Source organism: Pipistrellus hanaki (genome assembly GCF_964339955.1).
Source record: "Pipistrellus hanaki genome assembly, chromosome: 8".
NCBI lineage: Eukaryota > Metazoa > Chordata > Mammalia > Chiroptera > Vespertilionidae > Pipistrellus > Pipistrellus hanaki.
This window is the reverse complement of record NC_140510.1, coordinates 34,855,628-34,880,838: the sequence shown is the minus strand read 5'-3', so window position 1 is coordinate 34,880,838 and position 25,211 is coordinate 34,855,628. Positions and strand designations below refer to the sequence as shown.

The 25,211-nt window shown below is 38.5% G+C and overlaps 1 protein-coding gene across 2 annotated transcripts in view; it reads left to right on the top strand.

Annotated features, from left to right (window-relative positions):
* CYTIP (cytohesin 1 interacting protein) overlaps positions 1–24,972 on the top strand; it is a 69,860-nt gene extending 44,888 nt beyond the window's left edge. For both annotated transcript variants that reach the window (XM_084891471.1, XM_084891470.1), the window contains exons 2-8: positions 3,010–3,059; positions 3,300–3,354; positions 7,135–7,237; positions 7,450–7,543; positions 11,537–11,606; positions 18,270–18,336; positions 21,868–24,972. In XM_084891471.1, the coding sequence (XP_084747597.1) occupies positions 3,010–3,059; positions 3,300–3,354; positions 7,135–7,237; positions 7,450–7,543; positions 11,537–11,606; positions 18,270–18,336; positions 21,868–22,331 (903 nt within the window). In that variant the 3' untranslated portion in view covers positions 22,332–24,972. The remainder of the gene's footprint in view (positions 1–3,009; positions 3,060–3,299; positions 3,355–7,134; positions 7,238–7,449; positions 7,544–11,536; positions 11,607–18,269; positions 18,337–21,867) is intronic.
* The last annotated feature ends 239 nt before the right edge of the window (positions 24,973–25,211 follow it).

The following is a 25,211-nucleotide window of genomic DNA, read 5'->3' as shown; positions in this document are numbered from 1 at the left end:
CACTCCTCACCTATGAATGAGTGCCTCCCCTCTCTCTCCTCCCTCAACACTTTCAGGAAGTGAGCATGCAGAGTGGGGACAAGGAAGTAGCACTCTGTTACTTAACAGCAGGAGTGGCTACAGTGTTGACCTTTGAGCTCCTCTGAGCCTGGCAGGCTATCTGACTGAGCTACAGGTCATCCCCCTCCTTTGCAGCTGAAGCATTTTGGTCCTGGTTTCCCACTATCAAGGGACATTGTAAATCACTGGGTAGCAGGAAAATTACACCTCGAATATTAACGCCTGATTTTTAAGCCATCTGACTAAAACCAAGAGAAGAGGGATCATAAATCCAAACCCAGGCATCTCTACATTAGAGGCTAGCAAGGAGTTAAAGAGCTGTGTGTACGCGGCAGTCTCAATTGAATTGCCAAATTGCTAAACCTAGCGTTCTCATATTAGATAATGTGTAATAAAAGACAGCTGTTGCCAGCATATGCTGTTCATTACACACCAGTGCCTCATTCATGAGTTTTCGTACCGTCACTACCGCCCTGAGAAGAGACTCCGGAGGGCAGGCTGGGAGTAGAGACTCCTCCAGTGAGGTCCCAGAGCAGGGCCGCTCCCGTTGGGGAAAGGGCTGCAGGGAAAACGTTTTCCCAAGTGTCAGGCCTCTGATAAGACCTCAGGCAGACTTCTTTGCACTTAGGCAGTTAGTTTTGTGTGAGAGCAAGTTTGAACCCTGAGAACATTCCTTTCCAAATCACCTATTTCTGACAGCCCAGATCAAAAGCAAGCAGACTCTGTATCAAGAAGTGGCACGTGTCAGGGAATTAGATGGTGTCTATTTTATTTAAATTGTTTTCCTTATTTAAAGGTTAGGTCTCTAAAACAGGCTCCTTGGCAACCCAGAGTGGAAACTATTTTATAATTTGGTTTAGTCTGACTTTTGGGTGTGTCACTGATAACCCGAATCAGGCAGTCCACATGAGTTGAGTACCCGCTTTGCCTCTAATTTTCATTTTCAATAAGTCAATTAGCTAGATAGAAAGGGTAGCAAGAGAAAGGCGGGGAGATTTCCTTCTCTTATTACATATTATCTAACATGAGAACGCTAGGTTTAGCAATTTGGTAATTCAATTGGGACTGCTGAGTACCCAAAGTTCTTTAACCCCTCGCTAGCCACCGATATAATGATGCCTGGGGTTGAGTTTATGATCCCTCTTCTTTAGGTGTTGGAGTTGTCGTGTGGATTTAAAAAAAAAAATCTTAGATTTGATCTATCTAGAATGATTTTTTTTTAAATGTATTTAGAAGGTAGGTTGAGGGTGGGCCAGATGAAATCTTGAGGTTCCTATCAATGCTATGACTAATCTGCTAAATGATAGCAAGAGTCATATTTTTAAATACAAACCCTGGTTATAGTTATAGATGACATAGATATGACCTATCTAAGTAATTTATAATTTCAAGTAAGGATAAAGCCAATGAGATGCAAATAGTAAAAGCAGATTAAGAAAATGAGAATAACAAGGTGAGGGGAAGATTGAGCATGCTTGGGAGAATCTTTTCCTGCTCTCTTCCACTAGCAGTTAGCCTACTAGGCAGCTTAATGGCCCCCACTCTTGTTGTTGATACTTCCCAGGACAAAATCAGGCTGAGATGAACCATGCACATTGTTGTAGCTCTTCCACAGTCAGTCCTTATACTTGTAAATTGAAAATAAATACTTTGCAGCAACTCAAGACAATCTTTTTGGGTCTGAGCCTCCCTATTGCTACTGCAGGATGACATAAATGATTTGAGGTCCCGAACTGACGCAAAAGAAAAATGTAATTAATTTACATCAACTCGGTGGGAATACACCAGCGTTCCATTGCATTAACTTTACTGACCAACAGCCAAATTCTGCCCTAACACTTAGCCTTCCAGAAAATGTGTCAGAATGTTGGCACCCGGATCTACGTAATTCCAATTCCTTACAGGGCTGTGGGCTTCTCTCCTCACAAATGCCTTAATGAGGATTTCTTTTGTGCATTAATTCCTTCTATGCGTTTTTCTCCTTCCAGTTTTTATCCTCTATTTTATTTTTATTTGTGTAGACTCACTATGTATTGATCTCCTGAAAGTTTATGTTAAGTTGACAGTTAAGCATCATGGGTAAGCTTGGAGCATGAGTGTTTTTGTTTAGGGCCCCAGACCAACACTTGAGAAAAGGCTAATTAGCATTTGTTAGTTCCTCAACAAATGAACAAAACACACACAGAAACTCACTTGATCACTTAGAAAAACTAGATGCCACCTTTTATTAGCTTTTCCTCAGTTTACAATGGTTGACTGTATTTGGGAATTTTATGTGTATATGATCTCCTTCCAAAACATAAAGTAAAGGTGATATTCTTTATGCCATTTATAGCATCCCAGGGTTCCTTTTTTCTCCTTTGGCTGGAAATCTCACTGCACTCTTCCAAACTATTACAAAAAATAAATCATAAACAGAATTGAAGTTTTGTGTGTTTGGCTTTACTTGGTTTGTATTTCTGCATATGAATCGGTTCTTTAGAGAATACTTTAACCTGCTTTTAAAAAGAACATTTTAAAGTAACTATTACTATAAATGCAGTCATTTCATCAGAATCTCCAAAAAACTATTAAGTATTTGGGCTTTGCATGTCATTCCCGGGTGTTATTTTTCTTTGGATTTCAATGTGATTATAAATTGCTATGGTTAATCTCTCAGTCTATTTTTAATACAGATTAGATATGAAGTTCTTTTGGGAAGCTTTGGAGTGTTGCCACATTACACTGACTCTTGCCACAGCGTATTATTATCAGAGCTTTTTTTAATCTTTTAAACAGAATGCTTTTCCAGCTCTCCTTTACTACCACTAAAGAATGGAAATTACTGCCTTTACCTTCTTTGAGCTGAGCCAAAGAAGGTGATAAAGAACAAAGTTCTTTGTGACTTAGAACATTTACAGATGTGTCTTAAGGAGCTTTTGGTAATGATGTGCTTGTTGTATTTTTCAGCTCGCTTTGACGAGATCAAGTTCATTGGGTGACTTTGCCTGGTCTCAAAGGTAAAGATATTCATTTATTGTTTTGGTTTCTCACCAACATATTTAGGGACACAGCTCTCCAGACTTATTTACACACACACACACACACACACACACACACACACTTACAATACTACAATTTACATAAATGTCAGCTATTTTAAATTGTGGCTGTTTTTTATTTTCAATAAGTATGTGACAAATATGATACTTTGCTCTTTGTGCATCTTTTTTTAAAACTTTTTATATATTTTATTACAGAAAGCTTGTTACTGTGGAGAAGCAGGATAATGGAACCTTTGGATTTGAAATTCAGGTGGGCAGTTTCCAAACTTTTCATAGACAGTGGCTCCAGTAGTGGCATGATATTTGCAAAGAAAGAATGAAGTAAGGGTTAGAGGATGATGGGAGACTGTGACTTTTATTCAGTGTGTGGTTATTTTGGTAGTTCTTAGTGGCTTTGGTACCATCTAGGAAAGAAAACATTGAAACACATAAACTAAAACCCCTGAGACTTGCTCAACTCCTTGTTCTTAGTTGATTCAGTCTCCATGAAAGTCTGAGGCTGAGCAGAAATGTTCAACCAGATCTTTTTATTTTATCCTTATTGTTGAAAGTATTACATATGTTCCATGGCAGGTCTTAAATAGGAGAGTGAACAACTCTTCATAGATGTGTATTTTGAATATTTGCATGTCTGCTGTGTTTGCATAATGATTGTTATACTACATGTCAGATTTTAAATCTATACTTTGATTCTTAAGAAATACTTGAAAACATATATACTTGTACATATAGACAGCATGCATATATAGCTCCTACTATATTTTGAAAAAAATTATTTTATGACAAATTTGTCCTTTTATATTAATGATGACACTGTATAATTATTTGAAATACTTTAAAACATTGCTCTATTTGTGTAGTGCTTCATACTCTGAGAAATTTTTAAGTTTATAGGTTTCTATGTAATAGCCTAAAAACTTTAATTCTTATTTGTTGTCTGCTTTTTAAATGGCCATATTTGTAAAGACAATGAGTTAGGGCAAATGAAGTCTAATGCAATTAAGTACAGTAGTAACTTAAGTATTCATTGTGTGTTTTTTCCATTACAGTTTTGTGGTTCTTTTAGATGCATTTGCACAATCACATTCTTATAATGCACATCATCTTTTAGGTCTTAGCTTTGGTGCTGCTTTCAGAGAACGTTGGTGACTTTCCACAATTGGAAAGTCAGTGTGTATTTTAAGATAAGGAACAGGAAGCTGCTAAGTAAAGCATGCTTTATGGATAAAGAAACAAAACGGAGCTCTGTCTTTAATGAACATGAAGAGGCTGTAGGAGAACAGAAGATACCTTCTGCGTTCTGCCCTCTTCTATTTTAAAACTTGGGGAAATCTATAATTCGTCCATTAGTACTATGCTTCTAAAAGCAGTAGTATGCTTTCTCCCCATTCACACAAAGCAATCCCTGTTATATTGCAGAGACTGTACATTATATGATTGCTTATTTTAAATGAGAATTATGCATAAGGATGTGCAGCCATTGCTACTGAAAGCAGGATCAGTGGCTACTCACGTACCCTTATTTAAAGTGACAAATAGGATTTTTTTCTCCTGCTTCTATGATATGTCACTGGACCCCATGTGTGTCCCCCATACCATTAACACACGTTCTATGTGGAGCAAGCGTCATTAGTAGACCACAGGCTACAGCACCATGAACCTTTGTAGCTCTACATGAGCTAATGGCTTCACTTCTGAACCGGAGCACCTATGTGTCATCTCAGTACTGCAGGAACCCGCTCCTCTGCACATTCTTTTTGGGTGTATGCTTTCCATTACCATCTCCATGTCCTCTCTCTTCTCTAGTACTTGCAGGATTTGCATATTCATTGAATAGAGGAAATGCTGTGGGAACTTTGTGAAGACCAGACAGAACCTCATAATGTTAACACCTATGTGGGTCCTGGTCTACCAAGGGAAGGGGTGGTTAGAAGAGAACAACTTCATTGTCCTCTCTGGTTTTCCATGGTTGCTACTCACATGCTGCTAATGAGAATCATAGAGTGTGATAGGAACATAGAGTTTAGATTCAGGTACACCTGCCTTATGGGGGTTTTAGGAATTTCAAATGAAGTAACGCATGCAAAATACTTAGTAATGTGTTTGTACCGGCAGAAGATCAGCAAATGACAAGTGTTAGAATGAAGGTCATTGGGTATGAGAAAGGGCAATGTGACTTTTGTGTCTCTAAAGATTGGTTGAGAGAGAGAGAGAGAGAGAGAGAGAGAGAGAGAGGTTCAACAGTTATTTCTTCCAATAACTTTGGGACCTCTGCCTTTTCTTCCCTATCTCTAACCCACAATTTTTACATCAGTTGGCAAACATTTCTCCTTCACTGCACTCACTTTGATCCCTGGACCTGGAGGGCATATTCTCACTGCTAACAGAGTTGCTATAACAGTGGTTTCCAAATGGAGTGTCTACGGTTCTTATACCAGAAAGGTCTGGCTGTGGCAAGACTTCCTGGCAGAAAAACTAAAGGGTCTCTTACAGAGATGGGAAATATATCACGTGACCTCTAAAGGTCTCTTTTACCTTAAGTTATGGGGATTCTAATGCCTTCTTGAGTGAATAGAACCTTACATTTTAACAAAGTCAAATTTCTACAAGTTGCCTGCACATGACTATTTTCTGGTTCTAGAGCTCCTGAGTCTATAAAATAAGAAGGAATGATCCATGGCCAATGCGACTCAGTTGGTTAAGCATTGTTCCCTGCACTGAAAGGTTTGATTCCCAGTCAAGGCACATACACAGTTGCAGGTTTGATCCCAGGTAGAGATGCATATGGGAGACAATCAGTTGATGTTTCTCTCTCACATCAATGTTTCTCCCTTTCTCCCTCTCCATTCCTCACTTTTTAAAATTAATAAAAACAACAACATATATTTTTTAAATGAGAAGGGTCCAGCTGGTGTGGCTCAGTGGTTTAGTGTCAACCCAGGAACCAGAGGTCACTGGTTCGATTCCCACTCAGGGCATGTGCCTGGGTTGCGGGCTTGATTCCCTGTAAGGGGTATGCAGGAAATAGTCAATTGTTGTTTCTATCTCTCTATTCTTTTCCCTTCCTCTCTTCTTAAAAAAACAAATAAAAACATATTAAAAATAAGAAGGAATGCTCATCAGACATTAATTCCTTCATAAGGAGGCAGTTCTGGAATGTGGTTTAATTTTAGGAATCAGAATGGTGATTTTAGTCTAAAAAAAATAAATAAATGGAACTAGACTTCATAACTTACGTGTGTTGGCCTATAAGTCATCTAGCAAATATGTATCCAGTGCTCAAGGTACAATCTGAAAAACAAAAACCAAACCAAACTGCTCTTGCCAAATTGAGCAAGATGTGAAGCATAACTTTTTCTAATTTGGTTGGGTGACTAATGAACCAGTGATTATTCAAGACAGGTGTACCAGCAAGTGCTCAGAAATGAAAGTGGTTGAGTTAATTATAGTACTTTTGAATTAATGCAGGGCAGATTGTCATTATTTGCAGAACCCTACAGTAAAAGAACTATTGTTGGCATATTTCCATTGTTGGACACGGACTGTTTTGTCGGCTCCTGTATCGGTATGGAGTATTTTAGCATGGGAGATTTTTATGGATCTTTCTCTTTGCTCTTGGCCGCCATTTTTAAAAATCCCATTTGGGAAATGAGAAACTTAATTTTCCTCAAGAAATATGCCATAATGATAGCATTGGGTAGTCTCTTAGGCCTGAAAATATAAAAGCTTGAGCCAGTTTTATCCCACTTTTTTTTTTCTCTAGGCAGACTTTTTTTTTAAAATTTAATTTAATTAATTAACTTATTTTTATTTAATTAATTTATTTTTTTATGAATGGGTTTGGTTGAAGATTATCTGGGAGGATTGCACAATTGGTATATTTGATTCAATTTATATTCAGGAAAGCCTTTTCAAATTGTTCTTTGCATTTACCATTATACCACTTAAGACATCTGACACCATTTTATTTTTTGACAAACAGACGTTGAGTTTTTGGAGTAGTAATTATGTCTCACTTGAATTTTTGCAGACTTACAGGCTTCAGAACCAGAACACCTGCGCCTCAGAGCAGTGCACTCTGATCTGCAAAATCCAGGAGGGCAGCCCAGCGCACTGTGCGGGCCTGCAAACCGGTAAGTTACAACTTTGCACTTGTTGAGAATTATTTAAATAGCAAGAAGAGAAAACTGGTAGTGAAGGTCAGGACAGTACTGTTGCCTTGGATTTTCTTAGTGCTTTTATGTTGCTAAGGTTTGAGGCTTGCTTGTTTTTCTTCGTTTGCATGTCAGGAAGGATTATTTAATCCACCGCATTAACACTCATTTTTTTTCTTGGCATCTCCCAGGTGATGTCCTTGCAAATATCAATGGTGTGGGCACAGAAGGCTTTACCCACAAGCAAGTTGTTGACCTGATCAGATCGTCAGGAAACCTGCTAACGTAACTATCCATCTGCTTCTCATGGGGCTTCAGAAATGCTACATTCTCTCATAATGCCTGTTGAGTGAATGAATAGACTTATTGTTCAGGTTCATAAGAAGGGAGGCAGTGCACCATAGCTTTGGAACTGGGTTCAGACGTTTTTATCAGTTCCCTTTGTTTCTCAAGGTTTCTTCAAACTTGAACATGTTGTCAACATCGATAGCCCAAACATCCAAGTGGGAGGGAGAGCATTTTAAAAAATAACATTAAATTCAATTAAACTGGCAGTTATTTTCCTTGGACTGAGAAAAAATTATCCAATTTCCATAGCTGATATAATCTTGTTATTAGAACAAATAAAAGGTCTGAATGGTTGAGTTTTTCATCTTATACCACAAGCCAATAGTTTTTCTCATTGAGTGTTCTTTTTGGAAGGAAGAACCAAGTCTGACAGCCCTTCCCACCCTACACACACACACACACACACACACACACACACACACACACACACTCACCCCTGCTACTATTCCAAACTTACTAATGATACACTGGTCTCCCTATTGGAGATTTAATTTATTTTTTTTCGACTATGCCATCCGTAGGACCTAATAAAACTTTAGTATTTAGTTAAAAGATGGAATTCACTCATTTGTTAAAATGATATTTCTTGAGCAAATACTGTGTTTCCAGTATTGTGATAGGCTCAGGAGATATGGAAGGAGATGGATAAGAAAAAACTCCAAAAATTAATTTTGGTATTTAATTATACATAACTGCTATGAAGCAAGTACAATAAGGAATGGGTTAGAACATTGAGTAAGATGGCTGATACTTTAGCTTAGGTATTTAAATTGGTCCTTTCTGAGGAGGTGGACTTTGAGCTGAGACCTAAATGAAGAGAAGGATGATTATATGAATTCTTCATGAGAGCATTTAAGGTAAAGAGAGAGGTCTCTTAGTTGTCAAAATGGGCTTGGCACGTCCAAGGAAGAGAAAGAAAGACAGTGTAATTGGTGGTTGGTGAATTAGAGGGAATATAATAAGGGATGAAGGCAGGGAGTTGGGCCCTGGCAAGTGTGATCAGGAGTTACTAGATCATTGGCTCATGTATTGAAGGGTCATGGGTTCGATTCCCAGTCAAGGGTTGCAAGTTTAATTCTTGGCCCCTGTTGGGGCTTATGCCAGAGGCAACTGATGGATGTGTCACTCTCACATCGATGTCCGCCTCTCTCTCTTCATCTCCCTCTTCCCCACCCTCCCTTCTACCCTCTCTAAAAATCAATGGGAAACATTTCTTTGGATGCAGTTAACAACAACAAAGACAGGGAGTTGGCCAGGGGGCAGAGTATGGGTCTATGAACCAGGCTAGCTAGTTTAGGATTTATTCTGATTATGTTAGATTCTATATTTTCTCATTTCTTCTCCACAATCACCTCATGAGGTTAGTTTTATTTCTATTTATAGGTGAAGTGAACTGAGACTGAAATGAGGTTTAGTTAAGATCAACCATCTAGTAAGTCATGGGGCTGGGATTTGACCACCTGCTCTGGATGCCAAGATCTCTTCTCTTCAGTCACAGCACAGCTGCTCATTGTAAGCTGCCAATAGAAAATCCACTGGCCACTCTTCAGTGATGGTGGCCTAAAACTTCAAAGGATGGTTTGGGTGTGTCTAGTAGTTTGGGAAGATGACTGCTGGTGATACAAGACCGAGTCTAACTGCCTGCATTTTCTCTTGGATTCTATATGGTTTCTGCCTTGCAGATTCAAGCTTCTCTTTACCCAACTCATAGGATCCATAGAGTTGGACTCAGTGCTCTATAAGCACCAGAAGATTGTTCTTAACTAAACCTCATGTAAGCCTCAGGAAATATCTAAGGAGTAATGGCTGGAGACAGTGGGAAAGCCAGAGATCAGGAAAATGATAGTCTATACCAGCGTTTTTCAACCGCTGTTCCGCGGCACACTAGTGTGCCGCAAGATGTTGCCTGGTGTGCCGTAGGTGCAGACAAGACAAGAATTTTATAATTTTTCACTATTTTGTTTACTTAATATTTCATAATAAAGTAATTATAAAATACTTTCTTTGTGTTTATTTGATTCCTATTCAAGAGAATTACTTTACATATAGTCAATATAGGCACAGAGTTAAATTTTTTAACATTTTCTAATGGTGGTGTGCCTCGTGATTTTTTTCATGAAACAAGTGTGCCTTTGCCCAAAAAAGGTTGAAAAACACTGGTCTATACGAATACTGAAGAAAGCAGCCAATCCAGGCCTGAGGTTTTGGACATAGACATCTGTTGCTTGGACAGGTCAGATTGACATTAAAAATTCCAATGGAACAGATCCACAGGGATCCTCACCATTGCTCACAATCAAGACTGCTCTAATGAGGCAGCAGATAATGTCTTGGCTTGCTATCATCTCATTATCGTGGGTATGATGCTATTAGAAATTGAGGAAAATTGATCTCCACCTTTAATGCTAGTATTTTACCACTAGAGGCCTGGTGCACAAAATTTGTGCACTGAGGGAGTGGGGCTCCTCAGTCTGGCCTGTGCCCTCTCATAGTTCAGGATACCCTAGGAATAGGGCCTAAGATGGAACTCCCTCTCGCAGCCCAGAGCTCTCACATTCCAGGACCCCTTGTTCCTCACCACCTGCCTGCTGTAGAGGTGGAAGATGCTCACGTCACCTCTGCTGTGCTCACCAGCCATGATCCTGGCTTCTGGTTGAGCAGGGGTCAGGAGAGGAGTGTGGCTCAACCAGAAGCTGGGCTCATTGCTTCTTAGCATTGGCCCTGCCCCCCCAACCCACTGGTGCTGGGGGGGTGGGGGTGGGTTTGCAATCTGGGGCTAAGCCAGCTGGGAGAGGGGCTTTGGGAGGTTGAGACACTATGGTAGCACCCTGTCCGGCCTCTGTGGAGGCTCCAGGCCTGTGCTGCCCCCTCTCCCACTGCCTCTGCAGAAGGAGGGTCGTGGGGACCACCATGGTTGGCCATGGTGGAACAGATTCCCTGCCCCGCCGCTGTTCACTGGTCATTCCGGAAGGTTGTTCGGCTGTCCGGCTGTCGGGTCTAATTAGCATATTACTCTTTTATTATTATAGATGCCTTGAAAAATTCTTGCATCTTTAAAGAGTTACAGTTTATTTATCAGAAGGAATTTGAAACAATACTTTAAAGATATTTAGGTGTGTGACTCAGACATAAAACTTATCTTATTCAGATTGATGGCTTAATGGTGAAAATAAAGGCCTCAACTTGTGCCCACAACACAAATCAAATCACTCAGGATAGAAGAAGTCTTTTTATTTTAATAAAGATATAGGGAGAAAGAAACACCATTAAGTAGATAATTCTAGGATTAAAGTTGTGAGCTTAAAAGGCTTTGTGATGAGAGTCAGATGAAGGTTACTAACTGATAGTAGTTCTGGTTTTCTTTGTTCTAGTTCCAAAGTTAAGACAATTTACAGAAATAAAAGCTCCTGACACCTTAGTGAGGAAAAGATTTTTCCCTTTCAAGGAATAGCATGTTGATGCCACTGTTTGAAATTCTTATTGTTATCCTCATTGCTTGCTATTCTTATTGCTATATTCCTCATGCTTAGCGTGGTGTCCAAAGTCTGGTACATTGTAGATGTCCAATAAATATTCACCAAATGTTCGAGGCGATTCAGCTAGACCCCACAAGAATAGATCCTAGTAGAAAACAACCACCATTGCCATACAGGGGCTTCTATAAAATGAGCTACAATTTACAAATTAACAAAAATCTTTCAGTCACCCTTTCCAGGGGTGTTATTTTTGTTTGTTTGCTTTTCCCCATTTTCTTTCTCTGAATGTTGTTAGATTTGAAGTCAGTCCAGATACTTTTAGTGCAGGAGAATCTTAACGTTTATGTTGCCTTTTAAGGAGTCTGAGTTTAAATTGTAGTACTTCGTAAGGATGGTACTTGTTTGAATGAATCACTCATGCTCTTCTCCTCCCCTCCCTTTTTTCTTAAAACAGGATAGAGACTCTTAATGGAACAGCAATTCTCAAGAAAGCCGAGCTTGAAGCAAAGCTGCAAGTTTTAAAGGTAATTTAATTTAATACAGTGAGGAACATTTTTCATCCTTGAATGTGTGAGTGGTAGAATGAAGATCTATTTGAGGAATTGAGATAGCCCTTGAGGATGAAATGTCATGATGAGTCTAAAAGGCTGAATTATCAAGAGCTAGACAATTGGCTTTGCAGGAATATTAAATTTCACAAACCATCGCAAATCATTTCCTTCCTCCTTCTGTGTGTCTATGAGGCTCAGAAAGGCAACAGGGAGGAACATCAATTAAAGAGCATTTCATTAATGCACCTTTCTCTCTTGATTTACATTTTGTATGGGGTAGGTGAGGGGGAACAAAGAAGGAGAAGCTGATCTGTCATTTTCCCAAGTTCTGTGTGTGTGTGCAGAGGGCCTGGAAGTTTTGCTTCCTATTGTCTTCCTCTGCATCCTTCCATTCTGCCTCATTCTCACCACAGAAATAATCTCCCTGCACTCCTTTGGCTGTCCTTGAATCTGCTTTCACTGGCAAGCACACTATCAACTTTGAATAGGAAAAAATAAAGCTTTTAGGAGATAGTGCACAGTGCAGGGTGTTCAGTGAAAGTTTCTGGCATGGCTCTTTGAAGGACTAAAAAGTCTTAGGAGACTGGAGGGGTCCTGCCAGGACATGAAGTTCAGACTCTCACTTATGTACACATGGGTCAGAGCACTGCAGACCCCAGCCGGTTCCAAGAACCTCTGTATCCAGGGCTGCTGCCTTCTGAGCAGGGATCGCAGGGTTTGCTGCAGACAGGCTGCTCACTTGGGTTTTGTATAGCAATAGCTGCCATTTGCTAGTTTACTTTATGACGTATGCACTTCTAAATTATTGAGCCCATTAATTATTATTAATTAGGTATTCACTCCATTGAGGGTGGAGTTACTATACAGTATTTATATTTTATGTTGTATACCCTTCCCCCACATATAATTAATCAACAAGACCTGTTTTCTTTGCCAACATCTTGCTACTTTGCTTATTTCTGTTATTTTTAAAATCATTTTGTAAAATTCTTTGGCAAAAAAATTCTGTTTATATTTTCATAGAAATTGAATTGCATTTATAGAATAAATAAAATCAATTGACATCTTTATGGTTTTTACTTTTCTTATTTCAAGCACAATTGAATAATTGGAGGTAAAGGGACAAATCTTTATCTACAAATAAATTTATAACTATACAGAAAACTCTAAGGGAATCTATAAACATTTTATTAGAATAAAGGGAGATCGGCAAGACTATTGGATTTAAAAACCAATAACAATAAGTTAAAATCTTTTAATATTAAAATATTATATTTATTAAGAAAGAAAAATTAGAAGGTACTTAAGAATAAATATAACATATAATTGCATGAATAAATTATAAAATGTTTTTGAAATAAATTACAGATTCTATAAATCTTTGTTAGATTTATCATTTTATAATTTATGATTTTGTTTCTATAGTTTTTTTACTTAAAATGAATATTTTGATTTTGATTAAAGAAGTATAGATATGTAAAATAACATTTCTTATGCTGTCACTATATTCAAACACCTTCTAAACTATAAATTTCTAATAAATTATCTATAGATTTTTGGGGACTTTCTATGAAGATAATAACTATCTGTTAAGAATGACATTCAGTTCTTTTTCTTAGTAACTAGGTCCTGCAATATCATGGTGAGTAGAAACTATAATTGTGGGGATCCTTGTTTTGTTCTTGACTTTAAAGGGAATTTTTTGTCTCTTTCATGTCAGGAATGAGCTCTCTATGAATATACTTTTCAGGTTAAAGAGGCTCCCTTCAATACCAAGTTTGCTAGTAGTTTTTATAGGGATGGTATATTAAACTTTACCAAATACCTGTTTTTGCACTTATTAGGATGGTCATTTCATTTTTTTATTTAAAAAAAATCTGTCAGTATGATGAGTGACATTTAAAGGTTTTCTAATGTAAAGCCACCCTTGAATTTATAAAACAAACCAAATCTGATTCATAATTTATAATAATTTTTTATAAACTTATAGATTTGATTTGCTAACATTTTCTTAAGGATATTTGAAGGTAGCTTCACTTTTCAGATAGAATGGCCTATCCGCGCGCACCCCCCCCCCCCCCCCCCCCCCCCCCCCCGCTAATGCCCCTCCAGCAGTTCTTTCTTTAGTTTTGGTATCACATTTACTGGCCTCTTAGCATGAGCTAGGGAACATGTCCCATTTTTGTTCTCTGTAGAATATTTGTAACATTATCTGAACCATCAGGGCTAGAAGTTCTTTTTTTTTGGTAGAAATATTTTTAAATTGTTTCAGTTTCTTTATTAGTTATAAACTACTCAGGTTTTCTGTTTTAATTTTGTCAAATTATCTTTTTGTTAATAAAGTCTTTAAATAATTGCATGAAGTTTTTAATACAACTTTATTCTCGTTTTTTTTTTTTCTTCTTTTCTATCACAACTGATCATGTCCCCATTTTTACTTGTACCACTTTCTATGCTTTCTCATCTTTTTATTTCTTGGTAATTATCTATAGGATTTTTGAGTCTTTTAAAAAAATCAGTATTTCGGCCGAGACCGGTTTGGCTCAATGGATAGAGCGTCGGCTTGGGGACTGAAGGGTCCCGGGTTCGATTCTGGTCAAGGGCATGTACCTTGGTTGCGGGCATATCCCCAATAGTAAGTGTGCAAGAGGCAGCTGATCGATGACTCTCTCTCATCGATGTTTCTAACTCTCTATCTCTCTCCCTTCCTCTCTGTACAAAATCAATAAAATATATTTAATTTAAAAAAATGAGTATTTCAATTTGTGCCAATTTGTTATCTTTTGCTGATTGCTTTTAAGCTGTTCTTTTGACTTTACCAATCTATAGTTTCACCTCAATGTGATTGCATCTGGGTTCATTTCTAAATATAAACTGTGTAGAACTTAGAACTTAGTGCCCTTTCCATCTAAATGGTCTTTAGTTTTAGAAAACTATCAGCTCGATATCTTTGAATAGATAGTTGACCCTTAAACAACATGGATTTGAACTGAATGGATTCACTTACTATTAATACACATGGATTATTTTTCTTCTTGTAGTCAGGTGATGCAAACTTATGGCTTCTGTAAATACAATACTCTAAACTTATTTTCACTTCCTTATGATTTTCTTAACATTTTTTTTTATCGAGTTTACTTTATTTCAAGAATACAGTATATGACACATATAACATACAAAATAAGTGTTAATCAACTATTTATACTATTGGAAAGGCTTCCAACCAATAGTAGACTATCAGTAATTAAGTTTGGGGAGTCAGAAGTTATATGCAGATGCTTTACTATGTAGGTGTGTGTGTCAGGGGGAGGTTCCACATTGTTCAAGGGTCAACTGTATCTTTTTATCTTTTTTTTTTTTTTTTTTTTTTTTTTTTTTTTTTTTACCATTCCCTGAATTGTCTTGTGGAATTCCGTTCCATATTTTTGAGTCCCTTGATTTGCCTTCCAGGCTGCCTACCTGCTCTTTCATATTTTGTATTATTTAACTTTTTTAATGTTCTTTTTGAATTCCTTAGTAACAGCCTCAGTAATGCTGTCTGTGTTCCATACAGAATGTGTTCCTTCTATTAAAATTTAATTTTTTGTTCTCAAGTAGCTCTTTTTATTTTGATCAATTCTTGTTCCTTTTTGTTGCAAATTTCTTCTTCTTAACACATTAATATCATTTATCTCTCTGAAGATTACAGATATCCTCATTTTAAATCCTTTTTGGACACTTTCTATTTTCATTTTACTTGGAGAGCATCCTTACGCTGATGATCAGCGTTGTTGCCCTTGTTACTGTACTTCAGCGGGTGTTTTGAAGTGCAGATTGCCTACTTCCCTTGCATGGTGGCCTCTCCTTCTGTTCAGTGTGATAGTTGGGCAGTTGCCTCCACGATACATATCAAAGCTGCCAACCCAGGGCCAGGTCTGGCAGCTAGGAGGCCTTCCCTGGAGGGTCAGTGTATGGTGTGGCTTGGGTCCTGAGGCTGCGTTTATGTATTCCTGCCCCGCTAGGTGCAAGCTCTACCTGAGCCATCGCCATCTTTGGACCCTTTCCCCAGCCTCTTTGCGTGGTGTGGAGCGAACTTCAGCCAAGGTTCTTTTCTCAGGCGGGAAACTTGTCTCTGTCCTGTGCCACATAAGTGTACTTAAACTATGTATCGCCCTAAGATCCACATTCCTAGTATCTCTTTCTGATTCTTCAGGTTCAGCCGGACTTTGGGTTCATTCCTGCTTACTTCTTGCATGTCTGTTCCTTTTCTAAACTTGAAATGATAAAATTTCCAGTTCATCTCTTGAGCCAGAAGTTTCTCGGGTATGACCTATAACCAGGATCAGGCTGGCTTCCCCTCACAGGATGACATTTAGCATGTAAGGGTGCATTCTGTTTCATCAAAGACTGTGTTTTCAGGGATTCCCTTTCTCATGACCTATGATTCACAGTTTAACATGAAAATGGTACATCCAATGGGCTAATGGGGGGAGTTACTTTTTAATCTAGTTCTGTCATTGACTGGATTTGTAGCCTTTGGGAAATATTTTGCTATATCGAACCTTTATTTTCTAATCTGTGAGATATTTGGACAGTTGGGAAAATTAAATAGCAGGTTATCCACAAAAGCACTATAAAGTAGTAAAGTGCCATGGAAATAGTTAACTGACATGGGTGTCTCATGTAGACTGAAAACATTGAAAATATGTCCAATCCAAACTATCTAATCTGTGATAGTTGAGTGTTGTTTCAGGGAGCTGCTAGTTTACATGCCCATTCAATCCATATGCATTGAGCTGTTGCTATGTGAGGCACTGACCTGGGGATGTGGCCCGGTATAGTTATATCTATAGTGAGGGGATGTGGCCCGGTATAGTTAAATCTCCCATGTGCTTTGTCTTCTAATGGTGAGAGATTAAATTGGTGCAAATATACAACTGTGATGCTAATAGCAACCAGATACAGGCTCCAAGGAAAATAGGGAAGCTTAGATATAGGCTAAAAACTGAGTCACTTAGATGTATCTGTTCTTTACCCTGGTATTTCCTTGGTTTAAGTGATGACATACTTAGGTGACTGGGCCAGATCAACAGATTAGATATTTTAAAACTTTTTTATATATTTTTTTAAAAGTCCAGGATGTAGCAAGCCCTGACTTTGTATTTCTGGATATCTAGGTGCAGAAATACAACTTCCTCTTCTCTCTATTTGGTTTTGACTGTCACGCCAGCCTCATGCTCCCCTACTAGACTCTTACTTTGCAGGAGATAAGCCTCCTGAAGAAAGAAGAAAGGGGTTGGTATATAGGCCAGATCTCTTTAGTTCTATACTCCTTGGTTCCATAATTCTGACCGGAGGTGTGACTGATGAGAGGTGTACACAGATAATAGCTGTGATTCAGGTAGCCCAGCAGTCTTAGAGCCATATGGACTACTTTATAATACAGAAAGAACAGGAAGTTGATGACTTGAATTTTTCAATATTATATTTGCGATCATAGGATTGCTACTAAATGTTATCAGGGATTGGAAAATCCTGCCCAGCGATTGTTTAGGCCCAGAATTGAGGAACCAGCCATTTTCCCTTAAGCATTTAATGACATTCTTGTATTTTATTATTTTCATTCCTTTAGGCCTTCCCCTTTCAAATGTGCTTCTTTTTCTCTTCAGTTTTAGACTTTATCTGACCTTCCCAGATTGCGTCAAGTGAAGGACCCCTTCTCAGGTGTCCAGAGGCAAAGCTGAGCTATGTCTGCCTGCTGGGCTGGCTGTGAGGCCCTCAAATGGCAAAGGGGTGGGGTAGAGAACAAAGAGGAGAGAGAATGAGCCTTTGATGGTGTCTTGCCAAATGCTTTCGCCTGGTTAGCTTTCAATTCCCATCACCTCAGCCCAGTCCTGGGCTGGTCCAAGCCTCCGCTGCACCTTGATCATCACATCAGCCACTCCATTCCCACCTTGGGCCACTGCTCTCAGGTGCTGGGCAGCAGGGGAAGGAAGGAGTTAAAAAGTCAGGGTGCTAAGCAGTGTTTTAAGTTTAGCCTTCCAAGGAAGCCTTTCAGAACAGGTAGACTTCCTCTTTTTGGTGCAGAAAATAAGAAGCTGTCCAGTAGAAAAGACAGCTTTTTATTTTCCAAGAAGTTTCAGTGTGCCAGGTTTAAAGAATGATGATGGTATTTATTGAACAATTACTAAGATCTAAACATCTCACGTCTATTAACTTATTTAACCTGCATGACAATCCCAGTGTTTAGGTTCTATTATTATCTTCATCCTGCATGTGGGAGAAGCCTAGAATATAAGTCCCTGTATAAACAGATATTACATGGACACAGACCTAAGCAATCTGGTCCTATGATATTTATTTAAAGTAAAAATATACAAATGTCATTGTTCCTATTGTCTATTGCTTTTATTGTTCCTATTGAAATGATGTCATGGTTTCAACTTCTTGGTGCTATTCAGTTATTTCTTGAGGAAGTAGTTTTCCCAATATCCTCCTTTTATACAGAAAAACATCTTTCAAATGAACAAGGGAGGTTGTTAGTGCCAGAAAGAAAGGGAAAAAAAAATTAGTCACAAATCTCAACACCTAGGAGTAAATTGCTATTTCACTGGGGTTTCCTAATATTAGCACTTTTTTTTTCTTCTTTTTTCTCAGCAAACCTTAAAGAAGAAATGGGTGGAGCTCAGAACTCTACAGTTACAGGAACAGCGCCTGCTTTATGGTAAATGTGATTTCCTGTTCAGAAACCACACTAACATTTCACCCTTTTAGTATTTCTGCCTTTAAGTTGCTGTAAGATTATCATCATTATAAGAAAAAAAAATTGTGTAGCATGGATAATGAATACTAGTTTTTATTTCTTTGGAGTGACCTATGTATTTGGAGGAGGGATAAGTCAAGTCACATCCTTCCTTCATACACATATGCACATCCAATCATGCATATACACACCTGCATGCACATGCTTGCAAGAGGCACCTGGAGATGTTAGAAGAGCAGTAGGAACGATGGCCTGATTTCAGCAGATCAGTGAAATTTCTGAGAACGTCCATGGCTCAGGGGCTGTGCAGTTCCCAGAAACGCCTAAGGCTGGAATGGTAGCACACTCTTTGTGTAGAGCTCCTATCACTTGTTCAAATTGTATAGGTCACATTAATGCAGAGATACTCCCCTTTATGACCTCCAAGACAGAAATTTGAATGATAATAATAATAGTAACATCATTATTCTTGCCTTTGTGTACATTGTAAAGGGAAGGGATGAGTTTAAAATTTGTCGATTTATGATTTGCTATGTGACTTGTGTGACCCGAAGAACTTGTCTGTATAAAAATTCATTGAAAGCACTAGCAGAGTGGGTGTGAAAGGTAGGTTATATTTCCTTCAGATAATACCAAGTCTAAAGTCTCTATTTATAGCCTAGATATCTGTCAAAAATTATAACCTCTTTATAAAAAAAGGTACTTTTAATTTTTAATTAGGCACTAACTTTACGTTGAAGTTGTTTTTTGATAAAAAGTTTGTATGAGTTACTTGTATTTTTTAAGTATTTAACTTAATATTTTAAAACAATCATAACAGATTTTTGGGGGGATCTGGAGATTACTAGCAAGACAGGTACAGAATTTAGCTACCTATTAGGTTTTTGTAGACCCAAAGGTTTGGGAAACCTTTGCCTTCACTTTTGGAGCATTCTGGAGTAAAGATGGGCTTTTTCCTGGATTTCTATAGGAATGGCTTTGTGGAGACAAGACCCTTAGGTAAGATTCAAGGAGACTGAATCCTCATAAGGCCATTGTTGTACAAATTTTTTGAGAGTTGAAGGAGTTCTTTTTACTTTTTCTCACCTAGAATAAATATTCAGGGAATGAAATTCTATAAAGCAATTGTTCTCTAATCAAAGCATTGCAAAATGAAATAAAGTAGGTTGTATTAGCAAAAAGAAAAGAATTATGATTAATCACTCACTGAGGGCTGGCCATACTTAACCTTGCAGATCAAAAGGAAAAATAAACAGTCTCCTTTTATATTGTCAACCAAGGACAAAGGAGAGAGCAGTAGAGATAATCAACTAATACAAAGTGAAACCATTTCTGAATGTCAATGTTCTATTGCTTTCTTTTTCTTTTTTTTTAATCTTTAAAAAATATTTTTATTGATTTCAGAGAGAAAGGGAGAGGGAAAGAAAGATAGAACCATCAATGATGAGAGAGAATCACTGGTTGGCTGCCTCCTGCATTCCCCCCCACCTTGCTGGGAATTAAGCCTGCAACCTAGGCATGTGCCCTTGACCAGAAACTGAACCCTGACCTCCTGGTTCATAGGTCAGTGCTTAACCACTGAGCCATGCCAGCTAGGCTCTATTGTTTTTCTTGAAGTACTAACCATCTAATTAAAGTCATCCCTTGTCATCCGTGGGAGATTGTTTCTAGGACACACCCTATGGATACCAAAATTCAAGATGCCCAAATAGCATTCCGTTAAATGCTACAGTATTTTCATACAACTTATATTTCCATGTAAGGCTACAAAATGGTATGCTATTGTATATTTCATTCATGTGGATTCAGTGTAATGCTTGGTGCCATGGAAAATTCAAATTTTGCTTTTTGAAACTTTCTGGAATTATTATTTTTCTCAAATATTTTAGATCAGTGATTGGTTGAATCTAGGGGGCTGATGTATGTCTTTCTCAGGCTGGTATTACAGATAATCTGCTTTCTTTTCACATTAAGGCAGCCAGTATAGAAGCAAGGGGGGTGGGACAGGATATTGGTACATGAATAAAATTTGAGTTTGGGTAGCCCAGATGTAGATTATAAAAGGTTGATGAAAAAAATTCAGCTAAGCAGATAAAACTCAATTCCTTCAAATGAGTTATTACTTACTAGTAGCCCTGTGCATGAATCTGTTCACCACTAGCTTTCTGTGGGGTCTGGCTGCTCCATGCCTGCTGCCCAGAGGCTCTCTGAGGCTTAGAGGCCCATCTATGACTGGGTATGGAACACCTGCCTCATTGCCAGGGTGATGACACCAGTGTTCTGCACCCTGGGCTAGCTAGAGGCCCATCTGAGGCTGGGTGCCGGATGCTTGCCCTGTTGCTGCAGTGACAAAGTAAGCATTCCGTCAGGCTGCTCACACTGCCCGCTCTCAGCAGCCACCCTGACGCCACGCCCCCCCCCTCCCCCCCCACTGACTGGAGGACTCTGGTGGTAAGAGGACTGGGAGCTGCCATCTTGTGGCTATGGGCGCTGCCATATTTATGACAGAGTGACACATAATTTGCATATTATCCTTTTATTAGATAGGATTTGAGGACAAGGCTATTTTCTGGGTACAGTACCATTTCAGAACATTTACGTATTATAGCATTCTAATATGAAACTTGGAATATTGAGACTGGACAATATCCTTTTTGCCTTAAATACCCTTGACTTCTCTATAATGAGCCTACAGATGCAGGTTGTTGTTGTTTTTTTTATCAAATTAAAAAAATATATATATTTTATTAAATTTTTACAGAGAAGAAGAAAGAGGGATAGAGAGTTAGAAACATTGATGAGAGAGAATCATTGATCAGCTGCCTCTTGTACACCCCCTACTGGGGATGTGCCTGCAACCAAGGTACATGCCCTTGACCGGAATCGAACCTGGGACCTTTCAGTCAGCAGGCCGACACGCTATCCACTGAGCCAAACTGGTTTCGGCTAGATGCAGGTTTTATAACTGTGTTTCCACTACATGTCAGATAATGCTATTATAAGTTTATAATCACTAAAAAAGGACAGTAGTTAAACATAAGAGGAACTAAATGGAGAAAATCTATAAGATAGCATTTCTCCAAGTATATTCCTTAAAGCTCCATTTCTTTATCAATAATTTTAATAAAAGGTTGCAGAGTCATTTCAGTTTAAAGATTATCCTTTCAAAAGTTCACAAGTCATGCTGGCATGCTATCGCATGAATAGAACTTGTTCTCATATGAAGAATCTGGTTTAAATGTATTTGATCTAGCCTTACTCTTTTCGTGACCATGAACCCTTTTATATGGCAGGTAGGCCATGGGCAGCTAGTTTTGGAAATCCTACTATAAGGTTTATCAAATTACCTTATAACCAGTCATTTATTCATGCAAGTCAAGGCTCAGTGAAAAATATTATTTACCCTTTGAAGAGAAATTTTGGTGTCTTTACTTATGGGGTGTGATAATGCTCAGATCCATTCCACAGTAGACTTTGTTTTCTGCATTCTAGGTGATGCAGCTAACTGCCCAAGTTTGGAAAACATGGACATAGATGAATCCGTTTTGTTTGGAACCCTGCCCGGGGCAGGCTCAGCCCTCCTGGACTGGAACCGATTATCCAGCGAGAGCAGCTGTAAGAGCTGGCTGAGCTCCGTGACAATGGACAGCGAGGACGGCTACCAGACGTGTGTGTCTGAGGACTCGAGCAAGGGAGCCTTCAGCCGGCAGACCAGCACCGATGACGAGTGCTTCGTCCTCAGGGATGGGGACGATTTTCTGAAGAAGTCCTCTTCCAGGCACCGGAGCATCAGCACCGCCAGCAGTGGGTCCATGTCCCCCATGTGGGAGAGCAACTTCTCAAGCATGTTTGGGACTCTGCCCCGAAAAAGCAGAAGGGGGAGCGTCCGGAAACAACTCTTGAAATTCATCCCTGGCCTCCACCGCCCTGTGGAAGAGGAAGAGAGTCGCTTTTGATGGGTTGGGATGCCCCTTCCTATGAGCGTATTTCGTAAATATTTCTGGACTTGTTTAGATCAACTCCACCCAGCTTAGTGGGAAAGTGCAAATGAATTGCAAAACTGACATCCCATTTTATGGCCTTTAAATAGTGACCTTTATTTAAAATTTTTTTTTTGTTGTGTGTCTCTGCCCCCCCCCCTCCCCCCCCCGCTTCTTAATGTTTTAACTTAGAACAGCTGAAGTTCTAAGCACACAATAAGGGAATAAAGTTGTAAGTTAGATAATATAACAAATTAACACAAATACTTGCTCGTGCTAATGCTGCAAGAGTAATATTTATTTTGTAGGCTATCCATGTGAAAAATTGAGAACTTTGGAGTCCATTGTAAATAAAAGAGTGACAATATAATTATTTGGAATGCCTTCTGTAGGTAAATAAGAAGGTATCAAAACTTGATGTTAGCTTAGGCTCAGTAATCTCTGGGGAGGCTTAAAAACAGGCAATTTTGAAGTTTCTGTTGAAATTTCTGAAGGATTATAAACAAAGATGACCATCAGCCATTTTTCACATCTACAGTGACGGTAAAATGGGAAGTATAAGATTTAATATGAGGGTTTAAGCTTCATGAGACCCATGGAATGATATTGTCTAAAGTGGGTACTGAGAAAGATTATAATAAGTTTGTTTGCTTTTTATAGGCAGCCTAAACAAAATAGGTGGAAATGTTATTCTTACTTGATTCATTTTTTATTCCATCTAATATTGAATTGGCAAGATTTTATAGCTTTGTAATTTTTTTAACAAATCTAAAATTAAAAAAAAATCTATATTTAAGAAAAGGATTTTCCTCCTGTAGATTTTTTCCATATCACTCCTTACATTATATTATATATTTTAAATAGTTATTGCCATGGCACTCTTTAGCCTATTTGTTACATTAGTATCACATTATGTCTAGACATTCAATCACTTTTTTATTCAATGCCTATTAAAGTTCATAATTTTTTTATTCTAGCATGATATAGCTGCTCACTGCCTCTATTCTAATATTCCAGCAATATAATAAATAGCCCTTAATGATTTTAAGGTGTGTGTGTGTGTATGTTTGGGAGAAATAGAGTCATTTGATAGTTGACTTTGAGTGGGAAATCTACATTCAAATAAACTGAGGGAAGAATCAATCATTTGAGTAAAAAACAGAGGAGAGGGTAAGGAAGCCTGCAGGTTAAAATAATAATAATAAAATAAAAGTGATCTCTAATTGAGACCTGATCTCTATTAATTCTTTGAACTCAGAAACATACAGTGGACAGTACTTGAGAATCACTCACACGAAAAGTAGAGTGCAGCATGTTTCACAGAGACAATAGCAATCTTGCCTATATCTACAGACTGCCTAGTAGATTAAAAATGGCTTCCATGCGATCCCTGACATAACCCTGGAGATAAGTGTTGGACATGCCCCCAGAAGCAGGAATTTGCAGACGTTCCCATGGGCAGAGGCAGGGCTGACGTTGGAAGCCAGTTCTTCCTGTCTCTCACCTATCAATATAGTCTCCCCAGAGGTTGTTTACCCTTTTGCTGGTTTTGTGTAGCTATTTTATCACCACAGGCCACAGGAGGGTACACTCTCCCTCCAAGAATACATAAAACGTGCAATTGTAGCTACCGCATGGACAAAGAGACTGTTTTTGGTAAACAGGAAAACAAACACCTATTTAAGGTGATTCTCCTGGGCTGCATCAGCAAGTTTTCAGATATAGGCACATTTGTAACTGCATGGTTAGCAATACATTTCTTTCCAACAAGGGCTAGCAAACGGGTTGTGATTCAACTGATAGAGCTTACTTCTTATCATAGACTAGAATTATCACGTCAAAGATCTGCTTACACAAATGCATTTCCTGTTAATCCTATTTCACAGAGTTCAGCAGAAAGAATTATCACATTTATTTGAGGAAAGATGACTAGTCTTCTGCGGTGTGAGCCGTGTTTTGAGAACCACCATGGGTCATCTGGAAAAGCAGACCCGAGGTCGTTCGCTTTGCTTGTGGCTTTTAGTGTTAAGTTTAGTGCAGTCCTTCCTCCTCACAGTCAGCCACCCCCACGAAAAGGCACCGGGAAGGAACAGAGCAAGTCACACTGTCGTCTGTGATAAGACGAATTAGAGTCAAGAGTCAGTTCTGGAAAAAAAGAAAAGCAGCTTTTAACCAGAGTACAGGAAGGGAGGGTATGACATGGTATGTGTGTTCACACGTTGTAAGAAAGCTAGCTGCTGTTTAGTGGAAACGTGGGTAAATTTCTCAAAACACAGCTTTTCAGACTGCGTGTGACCTTAGGAGGGCTTTAGATTTCATTTCCCTGCTTAGACACAAAATGACTCACTTTGATGTAATTTACTAAGAAAAGGGTTGAAAAGTGTTTTTTTTTGTTTTGTTTTGTTTTGTTTTTAACCCCAAACTTGTCAAATATGTAATATTGGTGATTAGCATTAATTGACAATTTGTTATGAAAATGCATTTTCTAGTGTGCATTGATAAGCCATAATTTGAATCAAGCATATTGGGAATTTTGTTGTTACATCATTAAAGGAACACCGCCATGTCAAAAAGTTGGAAATTATATTTTTGAAATAAAATTTTATTCATCACTTTCTACTTTATATACCTTTATATCTTAGTTGCATGATGCAAACAGTATTAAAAATTCTAGTTTGTACTAAAGAAATCAAACATAGACACAGTTTATGTGTTCGGATTATAAAGTGTAAGTATTTATGGATGTACTAGAGGCCAGGTACATGAAATTCGTGCATGGGGAGAGGGTGCCCCTCAGCCTAGCCTGAACCTTCTCTAATCTGGGACTCCTCAAAGGATGTCTGACTGCCCATATAC